The sequence below is a fragment of the Siphateles boraxobius genome, unplaced genomic scaffold (genome assembly GCF_051911475.1).
Source record: "Siphateles boraxobius isolate OS27281-9 unplaced genomic scaffold, OSU_SipBor_1 48, whole genome shotgun sequence".
NCBI classification, from domain to species: Eukaryota; Metazoa; Chordata; class Actinopteri; order Cypriniformes; family Leuciscidae; genus Siphateles; species Siphateles boraxobius.
In genome coordinates, this window is record NW_027509119.1 from 10694135 (window position 1) to 10719281 (window position 25147).

At 36.1% G+C, this 25147-nt stretch overlaps 1 protein-coding gene across 4 annotated transcripts in view; it reads left to right on the forward strand.

Annotated features, from left to right (window-relative positions):
- Positions 1-25147, forward strand: part of lrp4 (low density lipoprotein receptor-related protein 4) — a 98335-nt gene that overhangs the window by 48225 nt on the left and 24963 nt on the right. For all 4 annotated transcript variants that reach the window (XR_013194645.1, XM_077201971.1, XM_077201970.1 and 1 more), the window contains exons 4-19: positions 1791-1904; positions 5887-6003; positions 6574-6702; positions 7162-7281; positions 7360-7485; positions 8455-8580; positions 8723-8857; positions 9480-9605; positions 9704-9934; positions 11599-11755; positions 13069-13286; positions 19249-19425; positions 20949-21074; positions 21770-21978; positions 24085-24166; positions 24368-24473. Coding sequence is in view for 3 of the 4 variants with exons in the window: in XM_077201971.1 (XP_077058086.1) it covers positions 1791-1904; positions 5887-6003; positions 6574-6702; positions 7162-7281; positions 7360-7485; positions 8455-8580; positions 8723-8857; positions 9480-9605; positions 9704-9934; positions 11599-11755; positions 13069-13286; positions 19249-19425; positions 20949-21074; positions 21770-21978; positions 24085-24166; positions 24368-24473 (2299 nt within the window). In the remaining variant the exon portion in view is untranslated. The remainder of the gene's footprint in view (positions 1-1790; positions 1905-5886; positions 6004-6573; positions 6703-7161; positions 7282-7359; positions 7486-8454; positions 8581-8722; positions 8858-9479; positions 9606-9703; positions 9935-11598; positions 11756-13068; positions 13287-19248; positions 19426-20948; positions 21075-21769; positions 21979-24084; positions 24167-24367; positions 24474-25147) is intronic.

A 25147-nucleotide genomic window follows, 5' to 3' on the forward strand; every position in this document is an offset into this window, starting at 1 on the left:
TAGTGTACAAACCAGGGTTGTACCATGTGGACAGTAAAACGATCACCGAAAATCATATTGAGTGGGAATTGGTGTAAACACAGATTTCGGACACCCACCTGTCTAAAGTAAGTGTAAACAGACGGGCCAAAAAATCGGATCTGGTCAAAACATCGGATCTGTGCATTAAGACTTGATGTGTAAATACAGCCTAAATGATGTGGGTTGCCAGGTCCACAATATATGAAACAAACAATAAATCTACAATAAATCAATATGTAAGTCAAACAATAAATGGCGTTTTGACTAACTTTAGATTTGACACCTCAGTTCAAGCAGCAGCTGTATGTATGCATATGTATGTATGCGTATGTATGTATGTATGTATGTATAAAGGAACAGTATGTCTATCTGTGAGTGTGAGGCAGAGAGAGAGAGAAAAACAGAAGCATCTTTGCATCTGACCCATATTTCTCAGCGCTGTTCTCGAGGCTCTTCTCATGATGGGGGGTCTGTCTGCCATAAGCTTTCCATGAATTTTTCATTGACATGCTTTGTACAGTGAGAGTCTTTTCAGCCACACTACTCTATGTCTGCCTTATCTCTTACATTCAGTATCTCTCTTTTTCCTTCTTTCTGTCCTTTTGTTTTATATTATCATTTAAACAGCATGATGCGATCGTTCGTGCTTCCTCTGTGAATTAGTGGCATATAATAAAAATGGAACAAAGACTGCTTTAAGACTGCATGTCCTGTGTATTTTGATTCATGTTGAAGAAAAGCAGTTTTGTGCAATTAAGACCTTTTTTATGTTTTTTAACTATATGCATTTTGCTACTGACTGTCAGGGCAATATCACAAAAGGTTCAGTAATAAATGAAGATTTTTAGATAAAGGTAAAATACTGTAATATGAAACATGTTTTAAACAGGGAGTGGGGGGAAATGTATTTCAATCAGAATTTTTCCCCCACACTTTTCACAGTTTGATATTATGTTTCGTTTTTGTATGGCGAGTAAAGTGCAGCGGTGCAGAAATACACTTGTGTCTGGCGCGGTGGGTGGTGTAAATACCAGCAGCATCACATTTTAATGCTGCTGTTGGAGTCCCTTACTAGTGTCGATAAAATGATGTGAGCGCCAGCAGTGCACTGGATTGTGTAGCTGCAGTGTTGCTATATATTTCTGTAGCACTGAGGAGCACACGATTAATAGGTAATATAGGGCCCTATGAAATCATTGATTTTTTCCCATTAGATTTTTTCTGGATTGGCCTGGTTTTAATGGTTCAATTTAATTGTAGTTATCAAAAGTATGTCTAGTTAAAGTCATGAAACAATTTGACAATAGTTTATTAAAATTTAAACAAAAATGAAATTTTTAAAGCCTTTTGAAATTGATTATTTAATAAAAATGTTATATAAAAAAAAACATGTATAGCAGTTGATTAAAAATAATTGAATAATGTATTAACATTTATTTACAATAATGTGGCCCTAAGAAATATTTTATTGATCCTTTTCTTTATTGATATTTTTTTTTTTTTGACCATAAGTGGTTTAATGTTATAATTAAAACTTGGAAAATGTGATACTCCTTATTAAATGTGTGATATTCACAAAAAAAGAATTCTGCGATTCTGAATTTCTGCGTTTCAGTCCACGTTTTCCACCTTGCGGAAATCATAGGGCCCTACTTAAATTGAACAAAGTGACTTTGTTTTGTGGGAAACAGTTCATGTTTTTGATCTATGTGAACCCATTGCTGACATTTATTTAATATCTGTCTCGTATGATTTTTGTTTTTGAGCAGCACCACGAGAATGTGAGGAAGATGAGTTCCATTGTCAGAATGGATACTGTATCCGCAGCCTGTGGTACTGTGATGGAGACAATGACTGTGGAGACAACAGCGACGAGCAATGTGGTGAGTTCTTTTATACTACTTTCTGGATGATTTGTAAAACTTGCGCTGCATCCTAAATTGAATACTTCCCTAGTATATAGCATGCAGAAAAACAGTACAACGTCTGAGTAGTGTGTCCGAATACATAGTATTTAAAAAAAAAAACAGTAGGCGATAAGCAGTGTTGTGCCTGAACACGTTCATTGAATGATAGTTCATGAACTCGTTCATATTTTGGGCAAACGTGAACTGAACGTACTGTATTACTGCCTGATGAATGTTACTGTGAACTCGTTCATTCTGGTGTCTGTGAACGGCAGCACTCTGTTTAACTTCGTTCAATAGAGTGGCAGATTTCTATAGAGCCTTCCAGGCGAAAAAACAGGCCTTAATATGTAGTGGAAAAAACACCCAATCTGGCAACACCAGCCACCAGTGTCGCAACGCTGCATGCTAATCAAAACAAAAAGCAGCAAGGAGGCGACGTATGATCATTTAAACAAAGTTTGTGAGGATGGGAAAAATCGTACATTTCTGTGCAAACTTTGCCCGCCGATAAAATAATTGCTGTCTGTGGATCTATATGGGCTGTGGCAATAATTTTGAAAAATAATAGCTCGCAGCAACATAGGGAAAAAAAGAACTATGAACTAGTTCAAATTTTTTAAGTATGAACTATGAACTGAACTAGTTCATTTTAAAATTTGTGAACTGAACTTTGAACTAGTTCAAGTAGAAAGTGAACTTTCCCAACACTGGCGATAAATACCTGGATGACTTACTACTTCTGGTGAGATTCTGATAGTGCGCATTCGATGGACACTTTATTTTCCCATAAGGCCACTGGAGGGGATTTATAAATGGCATTGAAGTGACGCAACTGACGCTGGTAGGTCAGGTGACCGTAACAACATGGATGTAGTACGTCTGAATTTCATTCATACTACCCATATTCATACTGTATAGAATATACTTTTTTAACGGCCACAAAGTAAGTTCAAATTCAAATGTAGTACCTACTCAGTTTCAGATAATTCGGATTTCAATGCACCCTTTGGTCTCAGCATGTCTTGAATTTTGGAGGCGTTACATCCTCCCCGGTCCGGGGAAGAGAAGAAGCAACAAATAGAAAACCAGTCATAGAATTTAAACAACAGCAGCATTAACTCTTTCCCCGCCAGCGTTTTTAAAAGTTGCCAGCCTCGACCAGCATTTTTGATCATTTTCACAAAATTTTCATGGCCTGCATACAATTTTCATGTTGTATGAATATCTGAACATGCAATATATCAAAAGAAAGAACACACCCTCTGCTTTTAAACTTATCTGTGCGTTCTTCTTTTATCAACACTTGAATGTTAGTCAGTTTCATAAAAAAGCAACATTTTGAGAAAAAGCTGAAAAAATTGTTTTATCGTTTAATACTGCACCCAGATCGGATTCAGAATGATAATCAAAACATAGATGGAAATGCTTGTCCTATACCTCATCCATTTTATTCTATAACATTATGCAGTTTTGATTTATATGCCGTTTAATGTTGATGATCGTGTTATTTTGCATATGCATCTGCTTGCATATGATATCACTTGTTTCTGCTTCCTCTTCACATGTCTTTTGATCTGGAGATTCTCTACTCTTAGAGGAAAATGTGTAATAGCGTATAACAGTGAAAATACGGAAAGTCGGAAATTTCCGTCAATGGCAGGGAAGCGTCTAATAAATGATGGAAATTTCCATCATTGGCAGGGGAAAGGGTTAAGTTTAGCAACATGTTGGAAGTTAAAATATGGTGTAGGAGAAAGACATGCTACGGAGAGTAGTGTGGTGTGTGTCAGGCATTAATGCTTTCTCTATTCCTCTTATTAACCAATCACAACAGACAGGTCGTCCTTGATTGTAATTGGGGCCAGCTGGTCTTAATCACTTATCTGCCAGGGGACAAAGGAACAAGCAAAAGAGGAGAACAGTAGAGACCATTTCAAAGTTTATACCATCAACAAATAATTTCCTGATTTCCTGAGACTTAGGGGCTGTTTACACGACACCATTTTCAACTAAAAACGTTAAACTTTTTATGCGTTTTGGCCGTTCATTTACACGGCAAAGGCATTTTTGGTCCCTGAAAACGCAAACTCTTGAAAGCGGGTTTCAAAGTGCACGTTTTTGATAACGGAAAACACGAATCTCTGAAGATGATGACGTCTTAAACATACGTAATACGTGTTCAATCTATAGTGTTTCTAAGAGAATACTATGCTCTTCTATCTCAATTAAGTGCACTAAATTGTATTGAATGTGCACGTGTAGTGGACTTCAAATCTTTTAAGTATATTTAAAAAAGATATGCTTGCTGATAATATGTTCTGAAATAAAAGACCACTTAAATTTACTAGAAAAGACAACACTTTTTAATAGTGTCTATCTGTCTATCTATAGATCGGGCGGCCTCTGTTTGCCTCTTTGTGATTAAAAGTTTAACTTTAAAGTGCATTTTAATTTATTATTTTAATATTTTTGTTTTGCTTTAAAGAAGCACACTTTTGATGTTGACTAACATACTGAACCACATGTGAAGTACTTTGTAATTTTTATTATGTAGTATTATTTGATTATTTTAAATATACTAAACTGCAAATCCATAACAAATGTATAATTACAAATATATTTAAATACAAAACATACAAGTTTCATATATAAATGACTTTTTTGTTTTAATTAAATGCAGTATTCTTCAGACTCGCTGTTCATTAAAGATTCCTCCCCTTGCAGTAATGACATCTGTTCAGACCTTGTGCTTTCTTGTCGTGAGTCTATTAAATATTCAGATGAACTTTACAACACAAGGTTGTCTAATCAGTTCTTTAAGGTTTGCAACATGACTTTTTACTTATTTTTAATAAGTTTGTCCAAAATGTTGGGCAAAATATTCAACCCAACATATTCAATATTCAATAGCATGAATAGATTTTTCACACTCTGTGAGGGGCGTAAGCAAACATGGTCACGTTGTTTTTTCATGCTGGCCATGTGTCCTACAGTATGCATGTCAGATCTGCAGCTCTGCTAAACATTTTTATTATTTTTGTGAGACTGCGCTAATCATTGTGTTTAATACCAAGCACAAATTATAGAGTGTTTTAGGAGGGAGTAATCGAGATCATTGTCATTTGTTTGGAGTGTATATGGATTCGAAACAAACACAAAATCAGTGGTGTTCTGAAATGAGGCGGCAAAGTCCGCACAGTTTTTTCTATGAATCAAATGTAAATTAATTTCCCAGTTACACTTAATGTTGTCACATTTTACTGGTTAAATAATCACTACATAAAAAAGAGAAACCAAATACAATTCTACTTTGTATTTTTACAGTAACTTTGTAATCAATGTTCCATTTATTAAAGTAAAGTATAAATGCCCCCCCCCCCCCCCCATAACGGCAATAATGTTTCTAGTCCATTTCAAGTTTGATTTTGACGAGACAAAAAGCTTTGAGATCTAAGTGGCTGAGTTGTTTACTTGTTTACTACTAAAGCATGAGTACTGCATCAGCTAGACGGCAAAAAAGTCTCTGCGTTTAGGACACAACATCACATAGCTTATGCTCCCAATGTGAATGCTATAACCTTGAATATAGACAACAAAATGAAAATATGTTGTTCATGCGCATTTTCCCCGCTCAAGCTACTCGCTATGTGTACAACAGCCCTGAAACTGGCGGGTCACACATTTCATGACCTCCTTATTTGTCAAAAGCTATGAATAATGGTCCATTTTGTAGCATCTAAATTTGTCTCAAAGGCCAGAGACAAGGCTACCGCCCATAGATTCTTCATAACCTTGCAATGTATATGGTACGGGAGTGCCTATTCTTACAATTGGTTCTTGCAGCTGAGTTTCCGTTTGCTTTTATTTCGGCTCTGAGAGACCTTCATAGTAGTACAGTACAGTCCCATCTGCACATCTCAAACCCTTTTTGTGCATGACTTGTATGTGTGTCCAGATAAGAGGAAGTGCTCTGATAAAGAATTCCGCTGCTCTGATGGAAGTTGCATCGCAGAACACTGGTACTGTGATGGAGACACCGACTGCAAAGATGGAACTGATGAAGAGAATTGCCGTAAGTTGATTCTGAGTGTCTTAATGTGCTTATGTGTCAAATGAACATCCATCCCATCCCATGTCATCCATTCTATCCATGCCTTATTGGTGGAGCTGTAGAGAAAATGTATGTTTCGGTCAAATCTCTGTAATTATTTGAGATTTTCTTAAATCTTTTCTACTCGTAGGCCATCCAAAACTATGCATGTATAGTGTAGAAAAGTTCTTGACAAAAGTATCATTTTGCAGATGCCAGCCAAAAAATATTCAGACATGAACTTATTTCACAAAACCAGATACACAGACTCTGCAGAATCCTGAGGAAAAAATTTTTTGGTTTCTCAGATTCTCATATCTGAGGTTGGTCTCAGGAAATGTGCCATTATTGATCAAAAACTGCTAAATTGTGGTAAATTTCTCTACTTTTTTATATGCTTTATCCCAATTATTGCTGCTTGAGACTGTATATATATTGTTATATTTGCTTTTCTTTATTTATTGCTAATAACTGTGCAAACGGATTTGTTGGACTGTTTCATGGTGCATGTGTGTGGGTGTGTAACTCGTGTTACATAATTTCTCTCTCCAGCATCTGATGTGATGACAGCCACATGCAGTGTTGAGGAGTTTCAGTGTGCTTATGGTCGTTGCATTCTGGACATCTACCACTGTGATGGAGATGACGACTGCGGTGACTGGTCTGATGAGTCTGACTGTTGTGAGGATCATTCATTCTTTCTTACTCTGTTACAACTTCCTTTTTTTTGAAATGCCTCTTTTCTCTTTCTACTCACAATCATTTGAAATAATTCTATACATTTTCCCTTTTGAAAAAGAAATACTTTTTAGCGTACTTATTAGGGTAATAATACATTTAAGTGCAAACTGAATGGTAATGTTTTCAGGCACTTAATTCCATGGTAATTGCAGTTAAGTGAAATTTAAATTTATATCAAATGCACTTGTTACTAAACCATTTTAAATGATATTATTTTTAATTCTAATATATTTTAAATTGCAATATAAATTACTAAATTGCAACTTCATTACAAATGTGTAATTACATATAGGCCTATATTTAAATACATGAAAAAAGTTTCAATAGAATTTTTAAGGGTGTAGTGTTTTAGGGGTGTGTGTATGTCTGATTTGGTTGTGTGTGTTTGTGTGAACGCAGCCTCCCACCAACCCTGCCGTTCTGCAGAGTTCATGTGCAGCAGTGGCATGTGTATAAATGCAGGCTGGAGGTGTGACGGAGAATACGATTGCGACGACCAATCAGATGAAAAGAACTGCAGTGAGTAACTGTTTTATTGTAATATTTGTGTGTGTGAGTGTATTTCACATATGTCACATGCCTCTTTCTCACCGTCAGGCACATCGATGTGCATGGCTGATCAGTTTCGCTGTATGTCCGGTCGATGTGTGCGGTTATCATGGCGCTGTGATGGAGAAAATGACTGTTCTGATGGCAGTGATGAAGAAGGCTGTGAAAAGACAGGTAAGAGGAATATAAAAGCCAACACATACCTCTTTAAGGCACAGTATGTAACTATTGCTGCTAGAGGTCGCTTATTCTGAACAATAACAAAGCAGTAGCTTAATGATGCCGTGAATGAGCATCATTAAAAATTTATTAAAGTTACGTTTAACGTTTTCCAGTTCCTGCCGCCTCCTTCCCTGAACTCGAGCTTTGTTAGAATTACATTTGATCACTTATTCACATTATTTTATTTTATTCTAATGAAATATCTGCAAGTGCTGTATTACTACATATACAGTCCTCTTTATTTGACAAGTTAAAATTGTGGGGGAGCGCAGTGCTGTTTTATTTGGTCAAAACAGAAAACACTAGTTTATTATTAATAAAAGAATAAAGGGCTCACTGCTATTTTTTTCCCGACAAATTCATAATCTTTACTTTTGCTGGTGCTTTGCAGAAAGCTTTATGTGTGAGGTTGAGCGTGGAATATGCATAATCTGCCCCCAACCCCCCAGTATATATTTATGTAATTAAATTAATATAAACGTGCGATAAGTCGACTAGTGGCTTAAATGAACGACTACTAGTCGACTAGAAAAATCTTTAGTCGGGGCAGCCCTACAAAATAGTATTGTCTCTGACAAAATATATAACATTGTTCTAGTGGTTTTTGGATAATTTAATCCAAAAATCTTACATGTTGTGCATTTAAGTGGCCATTTATTTTATTAATATTATATTATCTTTAAGAAGTTTTTTTTTTTAAATAATTAAAATCTTTTTTTTTTTTAAGAGAGTTGTAAAGAAATACACTTTCACACGATGTGCATACTTAGTTTTGTTTTCTGAAATTGTCTACACGTATATCTTGACAATGTGCATAAAAAACATGAATATTTTCTAATATCTGCTCAATCACCTTTGCTGCATTAGTTTCTTTTTTATTGTCTTATTCTGTTTCTTTTTTACATTCCACTGGTTTCTTAGAAACTCCTCCATGCGCGTCAGATCAGTTCCTGTGTGGGAATGGCCGCTGTATTGGCCAGCGTAAGGTTTGCAATGACATCAAAGACTGTGAAGATGGGACTGATGAACATCCATTCCAGGACTGTCGTGAGTCTACAAAAATCCACTATTGCATGCAAACAGACGAGCGCCTGTGAAATCGCACATAAGACAACTGTAGTAGTTCTGCTGAAAACATCACATTCCCCCCTTTTTGTTAACATTCAAATGTTTGCCTGTGTGTTTATAGGCTCCAAGTCAAGTGAAGAAAATTGTAATGTTAACAATGGAGGTTGCTCACAGAAATGCCAGATGTCTCGAGGTCTGGTGCAGTGCACTTGTCACACCGGCTACACATTAACACAGGATGGGAAGACATGCAGAGGTGAGCAATAGTCAAGGGGAAAAAACAAAGGACCGCGGGAAAGAAAGTTACTTAGCAAGGAGATGTAAACTTTTGAAATTTCTCAAAGTGTCTTGGAGATGTTGCAACAGTTCTAATAGATGTAGTTTCTCAGATTTTTCTGTTTCTTCATCTAATCCCAGACAGACTGGATGATAATGAGATCAGACCTCATTGTGAAGCACACCATCTGCTGTCAAACAAAAATGGATGGCAATTACAATTAATGGCAAAATAACTATGTTTGGCTCACAGAAGAAGTGTAGTTTGGCATACTTTTTAAAAACAGTACTTAAGGAAATAATATACCTTACTTAAGGATATACTTAAGTGCTAACTGAACGTAATGTTTGCTCTTATTACATCTCATTTGGATCTTTAAGTGAATAAATCCAGGGATGTTTCTGGCTACTTTGTTCACTGTAGTGTTAGAAATTGTTCTATAAAAAAAAAAAAAAATTGTAAACCGTACAGTCTTGCAGTCCATCTCTCTGTTTTTGAATCATCATGTTACTCTAACTAAAGGGGAAACTAACTAATAAATGTTATTCATATTTTGTATTTCATCCTCTCTAATCTTTCCTGCTTCTGTGTCTGAACCCAGATGTTGATGAATGTGCGGATGAAGGTTATTGTAGTCAAGGCTGTACCAACATAGAAGGAGGATTCCACTGCTGGTGTGTTCAAGGTTATGAGCTTCGACCTGACAAACGCAGTTGCAAGGCTTTGGGTGAGGCTGAATATCTATTATAAAATCAGCAAAACATTGGTGGTTTGGAACGGAGTTATCCGATTTTAATATCAACTTACATGTTCTCTTTTTCCCAGGTCCAGAACCGGTTTTGTTGTTTGCAAATCGGATTGACATCCGACAAGTTCTACCGCACCGTGCTGAGTACACATTGTTACTCAATAATCTGGAAAATGCCATTGCTTTGGACTTTCATCATAACGAAGAGCTAGTATTCTGGTCAGATGTCACACTGGACCGTATCATGAGAGCCAGCCTCAACGGTAGCAATGTGGAGGAGGTCGTGTCCACTGGTCTTGAGAGCCCAGGTGAGCAGTATATATTGTATCAGTTCAGCAAGCCATTTTCACAATATATTCCTCATATCCATAGTCTTTTTAGGACTCTTGCTTGCTTTTCACTATACACCCCACTGCAAAAAGTAGTAACCTGCAGCTATTTCTACCTGATTTAACCCATATAATGTATTTTTGGTGGTATACATAAATGTAATTACTGAAGGTTGATGCAGTCACATTACAACATATTTTTTACTTGAATAAAAAATATATTTAGTGCACAACTATTACCACAACTTACTCAAATGCATGGTTGTAATTTAAAAATTCGAATTTATTGTTTTAATTAAACCTTTTAAGTTGCAAACATTATTTTGATGAGTCCTGTTGACAATAATGTTATTACAACAACTTAATATGGTGTGTAATTTAAACTAAAAATTTCTGCTTTAGTGTTTTTTTTTAATGAAGTTGTATGAACTCATTCAAATCGTCTTATTAACTGAAAAATGGGCAGTGGATTTCTAGTTCCCAGCATGTTTACATAGGAGTAGATGAGGAGAGTAAATGATGCAATTAAAGGATTAGTTCACTTGAAAATTAAAATTATGTCATCGTTTACTCGCCCATAAGTTGTTTCAAACCTGTATGAGTTTCTTTCTTCTGCTGAACACAAAAAAATATATTTTGAAGAACGTTGGTAACCAGACAGTTGATGTATCCCATTGACTTCCATAGTATATTTTTTCCATACTATGGAAGTCAATGGGGCCCATAAACCATTTGGTTACCGACATTCTTCAAAATATATTCTTTTGTGTTCAGCAGAAGAAATTCATTGGAAAAACATTAGAACATTTATTTTAGTTTTCTATCAAAGGTAAAGTCCTGTTAGTGTTTAATGCTGTTATATTTGAAATTTAAAAGTGTTTCTGTTATGTTTAAGTTTTTGTGGTTATCATTGTGCTGAAGAATAGAGATTGTGGTTATGGTTATGGGTGGTGATATGAAGGTATTGATTTGGCTACATTGACCAGTAATGTCTTACTTATTCATTAAAATTACATCCTAAATAAGTTACATTTAGCATGTGCTATGCTATGGTTCCAGGAATCCATTTTTTTTGAGAAATAAACAAACTTAATTCATTTTTTTATTGAAAGCAGTTAGTGACAATTTCATTGATTGATAATGGAAACATTCCAGTATTATGTTGCTCGGTTTGTGTATAATTTGTTGAATTTGTTCGTTCAGTTTTGTTCTTCATGCTGTTTAGAGAACCATTGTGAAGTTTGACAATTGATTAATAGATGTATAAAACATCAGTAAAGTAAACATTCATTGGCTTGTTTTGAATGATTTTGTAGCTTGGATGAAGATTGATTTTTAATAAAAGCTTTGGTTAAACTAAATGACAAAAACAACGAATATCAAGGGAAATAATCAACAATTATGTTTTTTATAGTCATGCAGCACTAATACACTGTCTAAAAGATAATATTACATTATAAAAAATTATATTCTTAGATATTAAAAATATTTTACAAAATGAACATGCTAATATTCTCTAATATGATGCTCAGTTTGATTCTCTGCTTCCCCAAGGAAAATAAATGCATAACATTTGAATAAAAGTTACATGTGACTTTTTTTCATTATTATTCTTTTATATTATTATTATTATTATATCTTAGGTGGTCTGGCCATAGACTGGATTCAAAATAAGCTCTACTGGACTGACTCAGGAACGTCTCGTATTGAAGTGTCCAATCTGGACGGCACACAGCGTAAAGTGCTTTTATGGCAGAGAATGGAGAAACCCCGTGCAATTGCTCTGCACCCCATTGAAGGGTAAATATTCAGATTGTTGTGTTTTACTAAAAAAACTGTAGGATGCAATTTGCAAACAATGCTGCATCCTTCAAAGCGATATTCGTCACATACATTGTGCAATAAATACACAAATGAAAGTGCAATTTGTAATTGTCAAATGAACTTTTACTTTGAATTAATTTAATTTAATATTTTTTGTCATGCTTTAAAGAAGTACACTAATTTTGATGTGTTGACTAACATACTAAAGCACATGTGAAGTACTTGATTATAATTTGAACTGTAGGTTAGTGTGTAATTAAATTTTACATTTGAAGGTAATCTATTTTAAATTGACTAAATTGCAACTTCATCATTACATGTAAGTTTTATTTTAGTTTATCATAAACGCTTGTCAATACATTTAACAGTAAACGTAAACCACATCTCAAAGACATTAGAAGTCACTACATACGTTACATAAAATGCAAATGAACTGTCTGAAAGCTTTAAGGGAGATCAGACTCTTTTCTCGTGGCGAGACCCCTTTAATTAATGTGTGTTGAAATGCAGTACATTTATCATGAAAACTGTCACTGCCTCGGTTCTTTTGCATGGGGAAAAATCCCCTCTTGTGACCAGAAGTTGTTGTTCTGTAATAAGCAATGGTAAGCAGAGCATGAAACCATTCTGGTGACTTCTGGCTAAACTTCGTTACTCAATTTGCTTCTAATCGCTAAGGCTGTGCAAAAATTGTATCCAGAGAAAGTCACAAGGCTTGAGTTGCAGCCGGCGCTCATCATGGCTCTTTGTCATGAAGGACAAAGGGGTTTATGACATCTGGCTTGAATTCTCCCTCTCCAAGAAGATTTAGCTCTTGTTTTGACAGGCTTTGCTTCCACTGATTCGTACACACAGATGCATGTAGATCTTGTTGTATGTGAGAAAAGCCAAAGTATTACATAATTTATCTGAGGGATAAAATGCATGATGGAAAATGTAAAGAATAAATAAATAAAGGATAAGGATTTTTTGTAGGGCGACATGGTTAGAATTTTTTCCTTATGAAAAAATCGCTCATGTTTTAAAAAGCAGATTTGTTGTCACTAACCTGGAAAACTTTGACAAATCCAGTAAGTTCTTCTTCCAAAGCACTTTTTGTTTTAGCCCTCAAGGTAAGCACCTATGCACAGTAATTACTCTAAATTGCATAAAGTCATAATTCAGTATCTCTCCCCCCCCCCCCCCCCCCCCAATGTTATGCCATTATCAGTAAAGAACATTTATTGTTTGATTCATTGGGCAATATGACAATAACTATGCTTCTAACATCACTTATGTTCTGTCTTTAGGAAGATTTACTGGACTGACTGGGGAAATATGCCACGCATTGAATATTCCAACATGGATGGCTCTAATCGGAAAATAATTGCTGATACACACCTATTCTGGCCCAATGGACTTACCATTGACTATGCCGGTCACCGTATGTACTGGGTGGATGCCAAACACCACGTCATTGAAAGAGCTGACCTAGATGGGAAGAATAGAAAGGCTGTCATTAGCCAAGGTAAGAAAGAAAAAAAAAGACTTTAACCTTTATTCTTTTAGGGGGGCTTAGATTAAAAAAATAACTTAGATTAATTAGCTGCGCTGTACTTGGTAGCCTTGTCCGCCTAAATGATTTATAAAGAAACATAAAAAACTAGGAGGCTATTTGCAGTATATTAAATCGTTTTTGACCAAATGTTAATTATTTTGCACTGAAATGACACACTCTGTTGGCTCTGACAACGCTGCATCACGTGCACCTGCGCAATATCATAGCCTATGATTTCCGAAAATAGTACTATGTCAACTAGTGATATCAGCAGCACAATAACTGTTGAGGAATATGCAACAATTTAGACAATTGTTTGTGTCATATGTTATAATAACTGACAGACACTATCCGAGGCTGAAGCTCAGTTTCGCGGCTGAGACACGAATAGACTATTAACTTAAAGCTTTTACTCTTAAACACACAAGGCACGTCCACTTTATTAAAAAAAAGTCGACAATTCCTTCCGTGATATTATTTTTGCGTTTGGATGATAGAGGAGGCTTAACATCCAGCGTGGTCTGGGTGTGTCTGGGGGATTCTACCGTCGTTGCGGGCGGGTGCGCCTGCTGTTATAAAACAAGCAAGTAATTATTAGACTAAAACATGTGCCATAATCTGATATGTTCATATAGCCTACTCAAAACAGACGGGGCAACCTAACGCAGACAAGTTAGCTTAGCGTTTTTAGGTGATATGCCATGTTTGTAGTCGAGCTGTGATATGCAAACTGTTGCTTGCAAACTTTGCATTCGACTTTTTTTCCCGTTATCTATTTTTGTAAAATGCTGCCACACTGCCGATGTCTTTGACATGGTAAAGGAGGTCTGACTGTAAATTAAACGCTCACAATTAAATAAATATTCGGCAGACCACCAGACCAAGGCCTTCTAGTACTTTCTTCAATCTGTCTCATAGACTGTAAAAAAAAGAAAAGAAAGATCTGTCTACAGTGGGATGGGCTAATCCAAAAAAGTGAAAACAGGGGGGGTGTTCTGAAGACAGACTGTTACCTGTGATAGAGGGGTGCTCTGAAAACACCCCCATTAGCAATTAGTGCTTTCCACCTGATGAAATTAACACGGCAAAAAATCGACTTATCAGAATTTTGGTCGGGCCAGAACATATCGACCAATAAATCGACTGAGAGATTACAGCCCTACAATTTGATGAATCCTCGCTGATTAAAATTATTCATTGCTTTTTTTCCCTTTCTTTTTACATTTTTTTTTTACCCCAAACCTGCAGGTTTCCAACATTGATAATAATAAGAACCATTATTTATAATTGAGCACCAATAAAAAAAAAGATAAATCAGATGATTTCTGAAGGATTGTGTGACACTGAAGACTGGAGTAATGATGCTTTGGCATCACAGGAATAAAATGCTTTTCAAATTATATTCAAACAGATAACATTGTAGTATGATTAATATTGCATTAACTAGTTCTGTTAGTTTGATTTCACAAAAATCTGACTGGTATGATTCAAGTCAGACTAAACCACTTACCTGACCATTTAAACATTGAGACATTATTGTTTTAGTCTGATGAAAGTTTTCAGTTTAAACTTTCAAAGTGCATCTTATGGACAAATTATTTTAAAACACACTTCGCTTCAAAAAAACATCAATTCTATTGGCAGTTCAGTGTTTCAACAGCTGGACAGATTTACAGATTGTCCTTTAAGAAACTTGGTTAGGCTGCTGTGCTTTTTTTTGAGTATTCTGTTCATTCGAGGATAAGTGATGTCTTGTAGATAAATTCAGGTGTCTCTCTGATGTGTGATAGAGTGCAACCAATGTTCCCTCTAAATGGCACACTAGAAAGGAAGACTAAGCCTCAGGGTTTACAGGAACAAAATACCTGTGCACCTGGGAAAGGTGGGGGAATATTTAGACTTGAAAACCGAGCTCTAAAAAAATTCAGAGCAGATTTGCTTACAGTGGTCATCAATGACAGATTTACCAGGGAGGGAGGCACCAGCATTATAAAAAAATCAGAGTGCACACACACAGAGAAAAGATATGCTGACTGGCAAAACAAGATCAAAAGCGAATGATGATTGAGTTGACAAGAGAAAGGTACCAGCAAGGAGGGACAGCAGATGGCAGTGGAGCTGGAAACAAAAGAAAAAAAGGCAAACAAACCTTCTAACTCAAACCTATCCTTGCTCCTCTACAAAGATAAGATCACAAAACAACCCCACGCTGTGTGTGTACACCTGGAGAAGGGTGAAAGGTGCAGAAAAGGTGGGAGATACAGACAGGGCGCTTTACACGCCTATAGTTTGGCAGAGTGCCAAGTTTAAAGAATAAACTAGAATAGCGCAGAATGCAATGCCAAAAACAAGAGAAATAACTGAAAAAATATGAGGTTATAAGTATAAAAAATAGGAGGGTTATAGAAAGTGCCTTTTGTTTATGGCAGAGGAGGTCTTCAGCTGTAGATTTAGGTGGGGATGGTAGGAACAACTTGATCGCTGCCACCTCTGATTGACTTTTGCTGGAAGGGAAGGATTTTTTAATCCCGGATGGATGGAAAGTAGCTAATTAGTAGTTTGAAAATGGTTAACCTCATCTTTGAATTCAAAGTTTACAGTACACCAGATTGTCGTCATGTCTAATTTTATCCCAAATAAAATGGATTCCCAATTAACCCTTGTGAAAAATAAGTACAGTTTAGCATACTTAATACAGATATAATATACTTAACTCAACTGAACTCAAGTGTGTGTTGTTTTCCGACACTTAATTCAATGTTAATTACAATTAAATATAAACTGATTTTAAACTATAATACATTCTAATGCAATCATCTGAACTTTAAAGTGTGTTTTTTTTTATCCCCTTAAGTATATCTTTATATGTAATTTCATAATTATTTCTATTGTGTTTGTAATATGTTTAAAGGGTACTGCCGAATGTACTGTCAAGGATATACAGGAGTCAAATATGGAAGTGGATCAAAAAAGTTAATCAAAGTTGTCCTAAGACAAGAACGGGTATTGTTCAAAATTCATGTTTAACTTTTGATGAAAGATTTTGATCCACTTCAAATGTTGACTACTGTTTTTTTAATGAAATTTTATTTAAACTTGTATGCCATGCTTATATTTGTAATCACATATTTGTAATGATCTTGCAGTTTAGTACATTTAAAATATTAACATTAAATGTAATATTAAATAACACACTAGTTGCTTTACATGTGCTTTAGTATGCTAGGCAACACAAGTGTAAGTGTACTTCTTTAAAGCATGACAAAAGATTGTTAAAACATGATGTGAAATGCACTTTAAATTAAAACTTGATTAATTTGTCATTATTAAAAATGTCACAAGTGTTTAAAGAGTATTTTACAATACTAAAGGGGGTGGTGATGGCACAGTGGATAAGACACATGCCTTTGGTGTGAAAGACCCGGGTTCGTATCCACTGTGCGACACCAATGTGTCCCTGAGCAAGACACTTAACCCCTAGTTGCTCCAGAGGCGTGCGACCTCTGACATATAGCAATTGTAAGTCGCTTTGGATAAAAGCGTCAGCTAAATGAATAAATGTAAATGTAAGTACATTAGAGCATCTATGAGCCAATCAGAATCAAGAATTTTAGAATGCCTTGATATAAATAAAAATACCTTTTGTTTGTGAGAGAGAGAGAGAGAGAGAGAGAGAGAGAGAGAGAGAGAGAGAGAGAGAGAGAGAGAGAGAGAGAGAGAGAGAGAGAGAGAGAGAGAGAATAATCTTGTGACGCTCTTCACTCAAGAAAACACAGCTGCATTGAAAAAAAGCATTATATACCCCTGGGTAAGATTTGACCTGAACTTATAGACGTAACAGTAGAAGATGTAGACAAAAGGCTTGACATTTCATATAGCCTACAACGTTATTTTTTTATTTTATTTTTTACATATGCAGCTATTAACTGTAGTGGAGAATCAAAAAATAATTTGACCGAACATAACATTTAATATATATATATATCATTCATTCAAGTGCTATTAAACTATTCAGGTGAGATAAGATGCAAAAAAAAACCTGGCTGAATTTGTGAAGTTTTATGTGAAGATTGTTTTAAGTTCACTTAAATTAAAAGTTGTTAAATGTTTTTTTAAACCCTACTAAAGGTAAAAAAAATGATAGCTTTCGATTATACTGTAATGTTGAATGGCTATAATTAGTATTATTATTAGTAAGTATTACAACATAAAAATATATTAAAAACGTATATGTTAGGTGTGATTAATCACGATTAATTACAGAAAAATGTGCAATTGAATGTGCAATTTTTTTTGATTTCACAGCACTTATATATATATATATATATATATATAACAATTAACGTCAGCAGTCCAAGAAACCAGAACCAGAAACAGCGGCAGAAGCGCCTGACCTGGGCTACAGAGAAGCAGCACTGGACTTCAGGCATTTTGGCATTTCCTTCTCCCCAGTCTTCCTCCAGACTCTGGCACCTTGATTATCGAAAGACATGCAAAGTTTGCTTTCATCCGAAAAAAGTACTTTGGACCACTGAGCAACAGTCCAGTGCTGCTTCTCTGTAGCCCAGGTCAGGCGCTTCTGCCGCTGTTTCTGGTTCAAAAGTGGCTTGACCTGGGGAATGCGGCACCTGTAGCCCATTTCCTGCACACGCCTGTGCACGGTGGCTCTTGATGTTTCTACTCCAGACTCAGTCCACTGCTTCCACAGCGCCCCCAAGGTCTGGAATCGGTCCTTCTCCACAATCTTCCTCAGGGTCCGGTCACCTCTTCTCATTGTGCAGCGTTTTTTGCCACTTTTTTCCTTCCCACAGACTTCCCACTGAGGTGCCTTGATACAGCACTCTGGGAACAGCCTATTTGTTCAGAAATTTCTTTCTGTGTCTTACCCTCTTGCTTGAGGGTGTCAATGATGGCCTTCTGGACAGCAGTCAGGTCGGCAGTCTTACCCATTATTGCGGTTTTGAGTAATGAAACAGGCTGGGAGTTTTTAAAAGCCTTTTGCAGGTGTTTAGAGTTAATTAGTTGATTCAGATGATTAGGTTAATAGCTCGTTTAGAGAACCTTTTCATGATATGCTAATTTTTTGAGATAGGAATTTTGGGTTTTCATGAGCTGTATGCCAAAATCATCAGTATTAAAACAATAAAAGACCTGAAATATTTCAGTTGGTGTGCAATGAATCTAAAATATATGAAAGTTTAATTTTTGTCATTACATTATGGAAAATAATGAACTTTATCACAATATGCTAATTTTTTGAGAAGGATCTGTACTTAGATCTGACAGGATTTGTCAAAATGTAACTCAAAACTATCCAAGAACGGAGTCGAGAAAGAGGGTGAGAGAGATTAGCTTACCTACTGTAACAATCAATTAGGCTAGGCTACTTAACAAAGCCTCATAAAAAATAACTAGTAACTCACATACAACTTCTACACCAGTCTACTGATTTTTGTTGAGAAAGATAAGCATGTTGATGACATGATCTGGGGTCAGACGCGACCGCAACCTGACCGTCAAGCCTCGTTTACGCTTTCGCCTGGCTCTGCAGCGCGAGTCTCCACAGAGTGCGCGCGCACCTCCCCAAACAGGCGAGGCGTTTATACTCGACGCGCTCGACTGTGAAACACCTTATGCCGCGCTCACCTTCGCGCTCGTGCGGACGCGTCGAGTGTAAACAAGGCTTCAGTCCAGCCGCTGAAAACACCCGCTCTGAGGTGACTGACGTTGCCGGGATGCACAGGTACCTCCACGCTAACTTGACCAGCCCGGGTAACACGTTCACTTTCCACTCACACTACGCAACGCAGCAGCATTAATTTAATGATAATCCATAACAAATTAACGTGATCGACGAAATTCTTAATGATCAATAATCGATCGTCGATTAATCATGCCCATCCCTACTTTCAACCTTCTTTCTGTCTTCCAGGTCTTCCACATCCTTTTGCCATTACAGTGTTTGAAGACAGTCTGTACTGGACCGACTGGCACACCAAGAGTATCAACAGTGCAAACAAGTTTACTGGCAAGAACCAAGAGGTCATTCGGAACAAGCTGCATTTTCCCATGGACATCCACACTCTGCACCCGCAGAGGCAACCTGCAGGTCAACCAAACATAATGCTTATTACTCGGAGTATAGTAGACCATGCCTATAGTATACAATGTTTCCAAACACAAATCGTATTAAAGTAAATGCAACATCGGCTTGGTGGAAAAACATACCTCTACCTACATTTAACTCCAAAAACGTATGTATACATACAATTCACTGCAGTTTTTAGCTGAAATAAACAATAGTGTATGTAAAGCACCATCAACTTTTATTCCTGTCCACACAAATTATGATTACAGGGGCAGATTATTGTTAGGCCGTCTAACTCGATCCAATGGCGGTAATCGAATTAGCGGTGAAGGTCTTTGCGTGTTACTGTCTTTTCTCGCGGCAAAGTATTTTTGGTTAAATGCAATACATTTTCTCATATGCATTTTCTCGTTATTTCATCTGACTCCATAAATGAAAAGGTTTTAATGATATCTGTGCATCATTAAATGTGAGCGAATGTTTTACTATTCTTTTAAACTCTTGAATGAAAATAATGTCAAAGTCAATTAGAATAATCAAATGTCACAATTTAATGTCAGGTAAATGTATCATTATAATTTCATAATCAATTCAAGGATAATCAATGCAAAACATCAAATGCTCTAGAACAAAGAGGAAAAAGTTTACCCGACAAGAAATGCGTGAGGCTGAGAGTCTCGCAACTCTCAGCCTCACGGGCCGATCTCAGATATAGAAAAGGCCCAGAGCTCTCGCTGTGTTTCATTATATACCCAGACCTCATTTCAAATCTAAACCTCATCCACAGTGGTAAGTCACCATTTGCTAGCAGTGGAAAATTAGCATTCAGTCAAATAGTCAGAAGGTGTTAACTCAAAGACGCACCCTCCAGTGTGGAAGATGTTTCTAAACTTCCTAAGAACTTTATTACCTTTTGGTTTACTTCTTTGGGAATGAGAAATTTGTACCAGTCGCACCGAGACATTTCAAATAATACCAAACATGTATAAACCTTGATGATATTTCATTCACATTAAACCATTTAGATTCTTGTGTGAGTTTGGGAGATCTCTGCCAGAATGAAGAATGGGGGAGAGAAATGTAGATTAGGATGAGGGAGTTGAGACCTTCGTCTCAATAGTGCAGGAGGGGGAGTTCAAATGTTAATTTCCTTTCTTTTCTCAGAGAGTGGCCCTCTCTTAAAGTCAATTCCAGTTTTTCCAGTCTTACATTAGCTTTAGTGTAGGGTTTTATGTAGGTAGTAAGTTATTTTCACACGATAGAGCATTAACATTTTAGCACCACTCACCAGACATTTCATTACTGAACTGCCGCGATACATACATCATACAACACAGTAAAACATTGCCAGATTCATATTTATCTGTTTTGGATAAAACTTCATTCATTTGAATAAAACTTGAACATTTCATTTTGAAAGTGCAATGAAACGTGCATGAAGCGACTTGACAGTGTTTTGCCGAAATGTCGCCACTGTCACGTTTTTCCAATGAGTAAATAAAATTCATTTTAAAGCCGTTGTTGTTTCTTCTTGTTATTTTTAGGAGGGAGAAATCGCTGTGGGAGCAATAATGGGGGCTGCAGTCACCTGTGTCTTCCAAGCAATAAGACCTACACCTGTGAATGCCCTACAGGCTTTAAAAAGGTGGACCACTATAACTGTGCCCAGAGTAAGTACTTCTTGTTATTTATCTTTATTCATGCAACAATATAAGCCCTTTACCCTAAGGGGACAGTTGCGTGAGAAATGCAATACAAACTTCCAGAAAGTTATTGTGTGCATAATTGCGTTAATACTACAGGGAGCCTTTGGCTACATCTACATTCATTTGGAATGGGTTTTTTGTTTCAAAACACCCTTCATCCACAATAGCATTTTCAAGCATTTTGCAAAAGTTTCTCATCCACACGGAAACTTCGGAAAATGCTAAATTCACCTTACAGCGCATGCGTAAACCCTCATAAAAGCTCAGAGATGATACAGACAGAACAATTGCATTTCTTTGTATTTGAGACTCAAAAGGTTTCATAAACTGGAAAATGTGTAGTTGCTTTTTTATAGTGCAGTAATATGTACCCTTAAAAATAATTGCTATACTAATACTTGTAAATGTTAATAATCAATAATCAATCTGTCAATTGCAGCTGCTCTCTTTATCAACTAACCATCCTTGTTTACAAGTAACAAAAATGAGTAATACAGCCACAAACATGAATAATAACTGTTGTTTAACAAATCCATACTATATTTGTCATTTTCCTTTCATTATGATCACATTTCTGACTTTGTGAAATAAATGCTTGTCTATACTGATGAACTTTTCAAATCTGGAGAACTGACAGGAGACCTTTGGTCTTTGATCAGGTCTTGACAAGTTCCTGCTTTTTGCCCGAAGGACGGACATCCGTCGAATCAGCTTTGACACTGAAGACAAGTTGGATGATGTCATTCCACTGGCTGATATTCGAAATGCAGTGGCCCTGGACTGGGATTCCAGTGAGCGATATATATACTGGACTGACGTCACCACCGATTCCATCAACAGAGCAAAATGGGACGGCACCAAACAGGAGGTTAGCAGGAATTTAGCCTGAGACCCAGAAACAGATTTATTGTTTTGTCTAAAATAAAAAAATAAATAAAAAACTCATGATAATCGACTGGTAATAATGAAGCAATAATGACATGTCCTTTATAAATGGTAAAAGCATTTAAAAAAAATCAGAGAGTAGCTTTAGATGAGTAACAGATAGGTAGAACAGTTACTGTTCTTTGTGGCTGTTCCTCATATACTTACAAAAATATAAAACTCTTGCTACTGCATTTCCTATTATACCTGCAGGTTGTACTAAAGCTTTCTATTTCATAAAAATGCTGTTCTTTTGAACATTCTATTCACCAAAGAATCCCGAAAAAAACATTGCACACAACTGTTTTCAACATTTGATTATAATCAGAAATTTTTCTTGAGCAGCAAATCAGCATATTAGGATGATTTCTGAAGGATCATGTGACACTGAAGACTGGAGTAATGATGCTTTAAATTCAGCTTTGATCACAGGAATAAATTTGCTTTTTAAAATGTATTTAAATAGAAAAGTTGTTTAAAATTGTAAAAGATATTGCACAATATTACGGTTTTTGCTGTATTTTGGATCAAATAAATGCAGCCTTGGTGAGCGGAAGAGACTTTTTAAAAATAAAACAAAAATAACATATGTATATGTGTGTGTGTGTGTGTGTGTGTGTGTGTGTGTGTGTGTGTGTGTGTGTGTGCGTGTGTGTGTGTGTGTATATATATATATATATATACACACACACACACACACACACACACACACACACACACACACACACATATACAGGGTTTGAAATTAACTTTTTCAATCACCAGCCAATTTTGCTACTAAATTTAAAGTTTGAAGTTACCGGCCATTCAGACCTAGCCAAGAAGGAAAAAAAGAAATAAATAAACCAGAATAACTACGTCAAAGCATATATATATATATACACACACACACACACACACACACACACACACACACACACACACACACACACACACACACACAGTATATATTCATGATAAAAATTTTATTTCATAAATTCATTTCTTATTCAAACTAAATCCTTTCATCCAGCCATCTCCTCCCTTCCTCTTTCATCCTCATCACCAAAATTTTTTTTTATGTTATTAAATTGTTTACAAAATGATTACATTGCTTGTCGAGTCAAATACTATCCTTTTTTCACTGGGGTTAGTTACCCCAGGCAAGTATCGCCACATTATTTAGATTTTTTAATAAAAAAAACAAGCGTGTAGTTATTTGTTGCTCAGTGACGTGTATGTTCAAGTAAGCCAGATATGCGCAGATTCTGCACAATACGCTGTATTTAATATATCACGATAACTCACGAGTTCAGCATTTGTGCTAAATCTGCGCAGATTTGGCTAACACAAACTTCCCCAGCAAAGTGAGTAAACATTAAATAACGCGCCAAATTAAAAACTCTCATTTGGCGGGTTGGCGGGGGTTAATTTCAAACCCTGTGTATACTTATGCATGTATACACAGGTGAACGTTGAAAAATTAGAATATCGTGCAAAAGTTACTGTATTTCAGTAATTCAAATTAAAAAGTGAAACTAATATATTTAATATATAAAACTATATACATATGAATGACTATACTTTTCAGAGGGCCGACATTTCTGTATGTAAAATCCTTTTTTTTTATTGATTTCATGTAATATTCTAATTTTCTGAGATTTTGAATTTGGGGTTTTCATAAGCTGTAAGCCATAATCATCAAAATTATAACTTTTGCTCGATATTATAATTTTTCGAGTTTCACATGTATGTATACATGCATGTGTGTGCATTTATTGTATGAATGTGTAGGTCAGAGAATGGTAAAAGTAGGGTGATAATAGGGAGTGCCCTTTTTGTTAATCCTCTATCCTTGCCTTTGCCTTAGGTCTGTGGACGTCACTGCTGTTGGGTGTCTGATGTATGAACTATGCATGTTTTTAGTATATATACTAAATAGGGTAGAAATGTGTAAAATACTGACCCCTGGAGAACAAACTAGCAAAAACCAACAAATCCTCCCTTATAAAGTTGGTGGCTGTAATGTATTTTCATGTAATTTGACAGATGATATTCAATTTGGTTGCAGGTTGTGGTGGACACAAGTTTGGAAAGCCCTGCCGGTCTAGCTATTGATTGGCTTACACATAAACTGTACTGGACTGACGCAGGTACTTATTTTTTATTGGTTCATCTTTCAGACCAAGCTAAATTTCTGTTTATATTTATCTTTTTTCATGATGTCTTTTTTCTCTCAATAATTGTCATTATTAAGGTACATTTAATTATTATTATTTTTAGCTAAACTTAGATATAAATTTTCCCCAATGATGTTAAGAAAAGATTGATTTTAAAATTTTAAACACCTTTAGGCACAGACCGGATTGAAGTTTCAAACGCAGATGGAAGCATGCGTACAGTTCTGATCTGGGAGAATCTCGATCGTCCCCGGGACATTGTTGTTGACCCGATCGGCGGGTAGGTCAAGAAGGGTCTCCCCTTGTTTTTTTTTTATACTAATAAAAGGAATTAATTCTGTAACCTTCCGGAATCCAGTGCAGTGAAACCAAGGTGGGGGTTATATGTTCATGTTTTTTAAAGTGCCCCTGTTATGCTATTTTTAAGGTTCCTAATTTTGTTTTGGAGGTCTCCTAAAACAGGTTTACATGCACATCACCACATTGTTTAATAATTCTCAAACCACTCGTCGGATGAATCAGTCTCTCTAAATCCCTCTTTTCCAAGGGCCTACTCTACTCTGATGGGCCAGATGGCCCAGTCTGTTGTGATTGGTCTACCGCTTACAGTGCATGTCGTAAACAAAATGCCCATTACTATTAATCAATACTGAATCAATAACAGCGCATACGTTAGCTGAGCTCTAGCATGAATGACTGATATAACATTAAAGTGTGTAAAACAAATCTGGTTTCATCCTTTCTTTACTCAAAGTAGTAAGACCGACAGACAATCTGCATTAATAGACAGAGTTTTAGGTAATAGTGGCCCACAGCTGCTTAGCAGAACTTTTTCAGTAAGACGGTAATAATGCGAGTTAAACCTACACAATATAAAACCCAAAACTACGTATTTTGAACACCCGGTAGAAAACATATACATCAATAATTAATCATACTTACAGGTTGTGATTC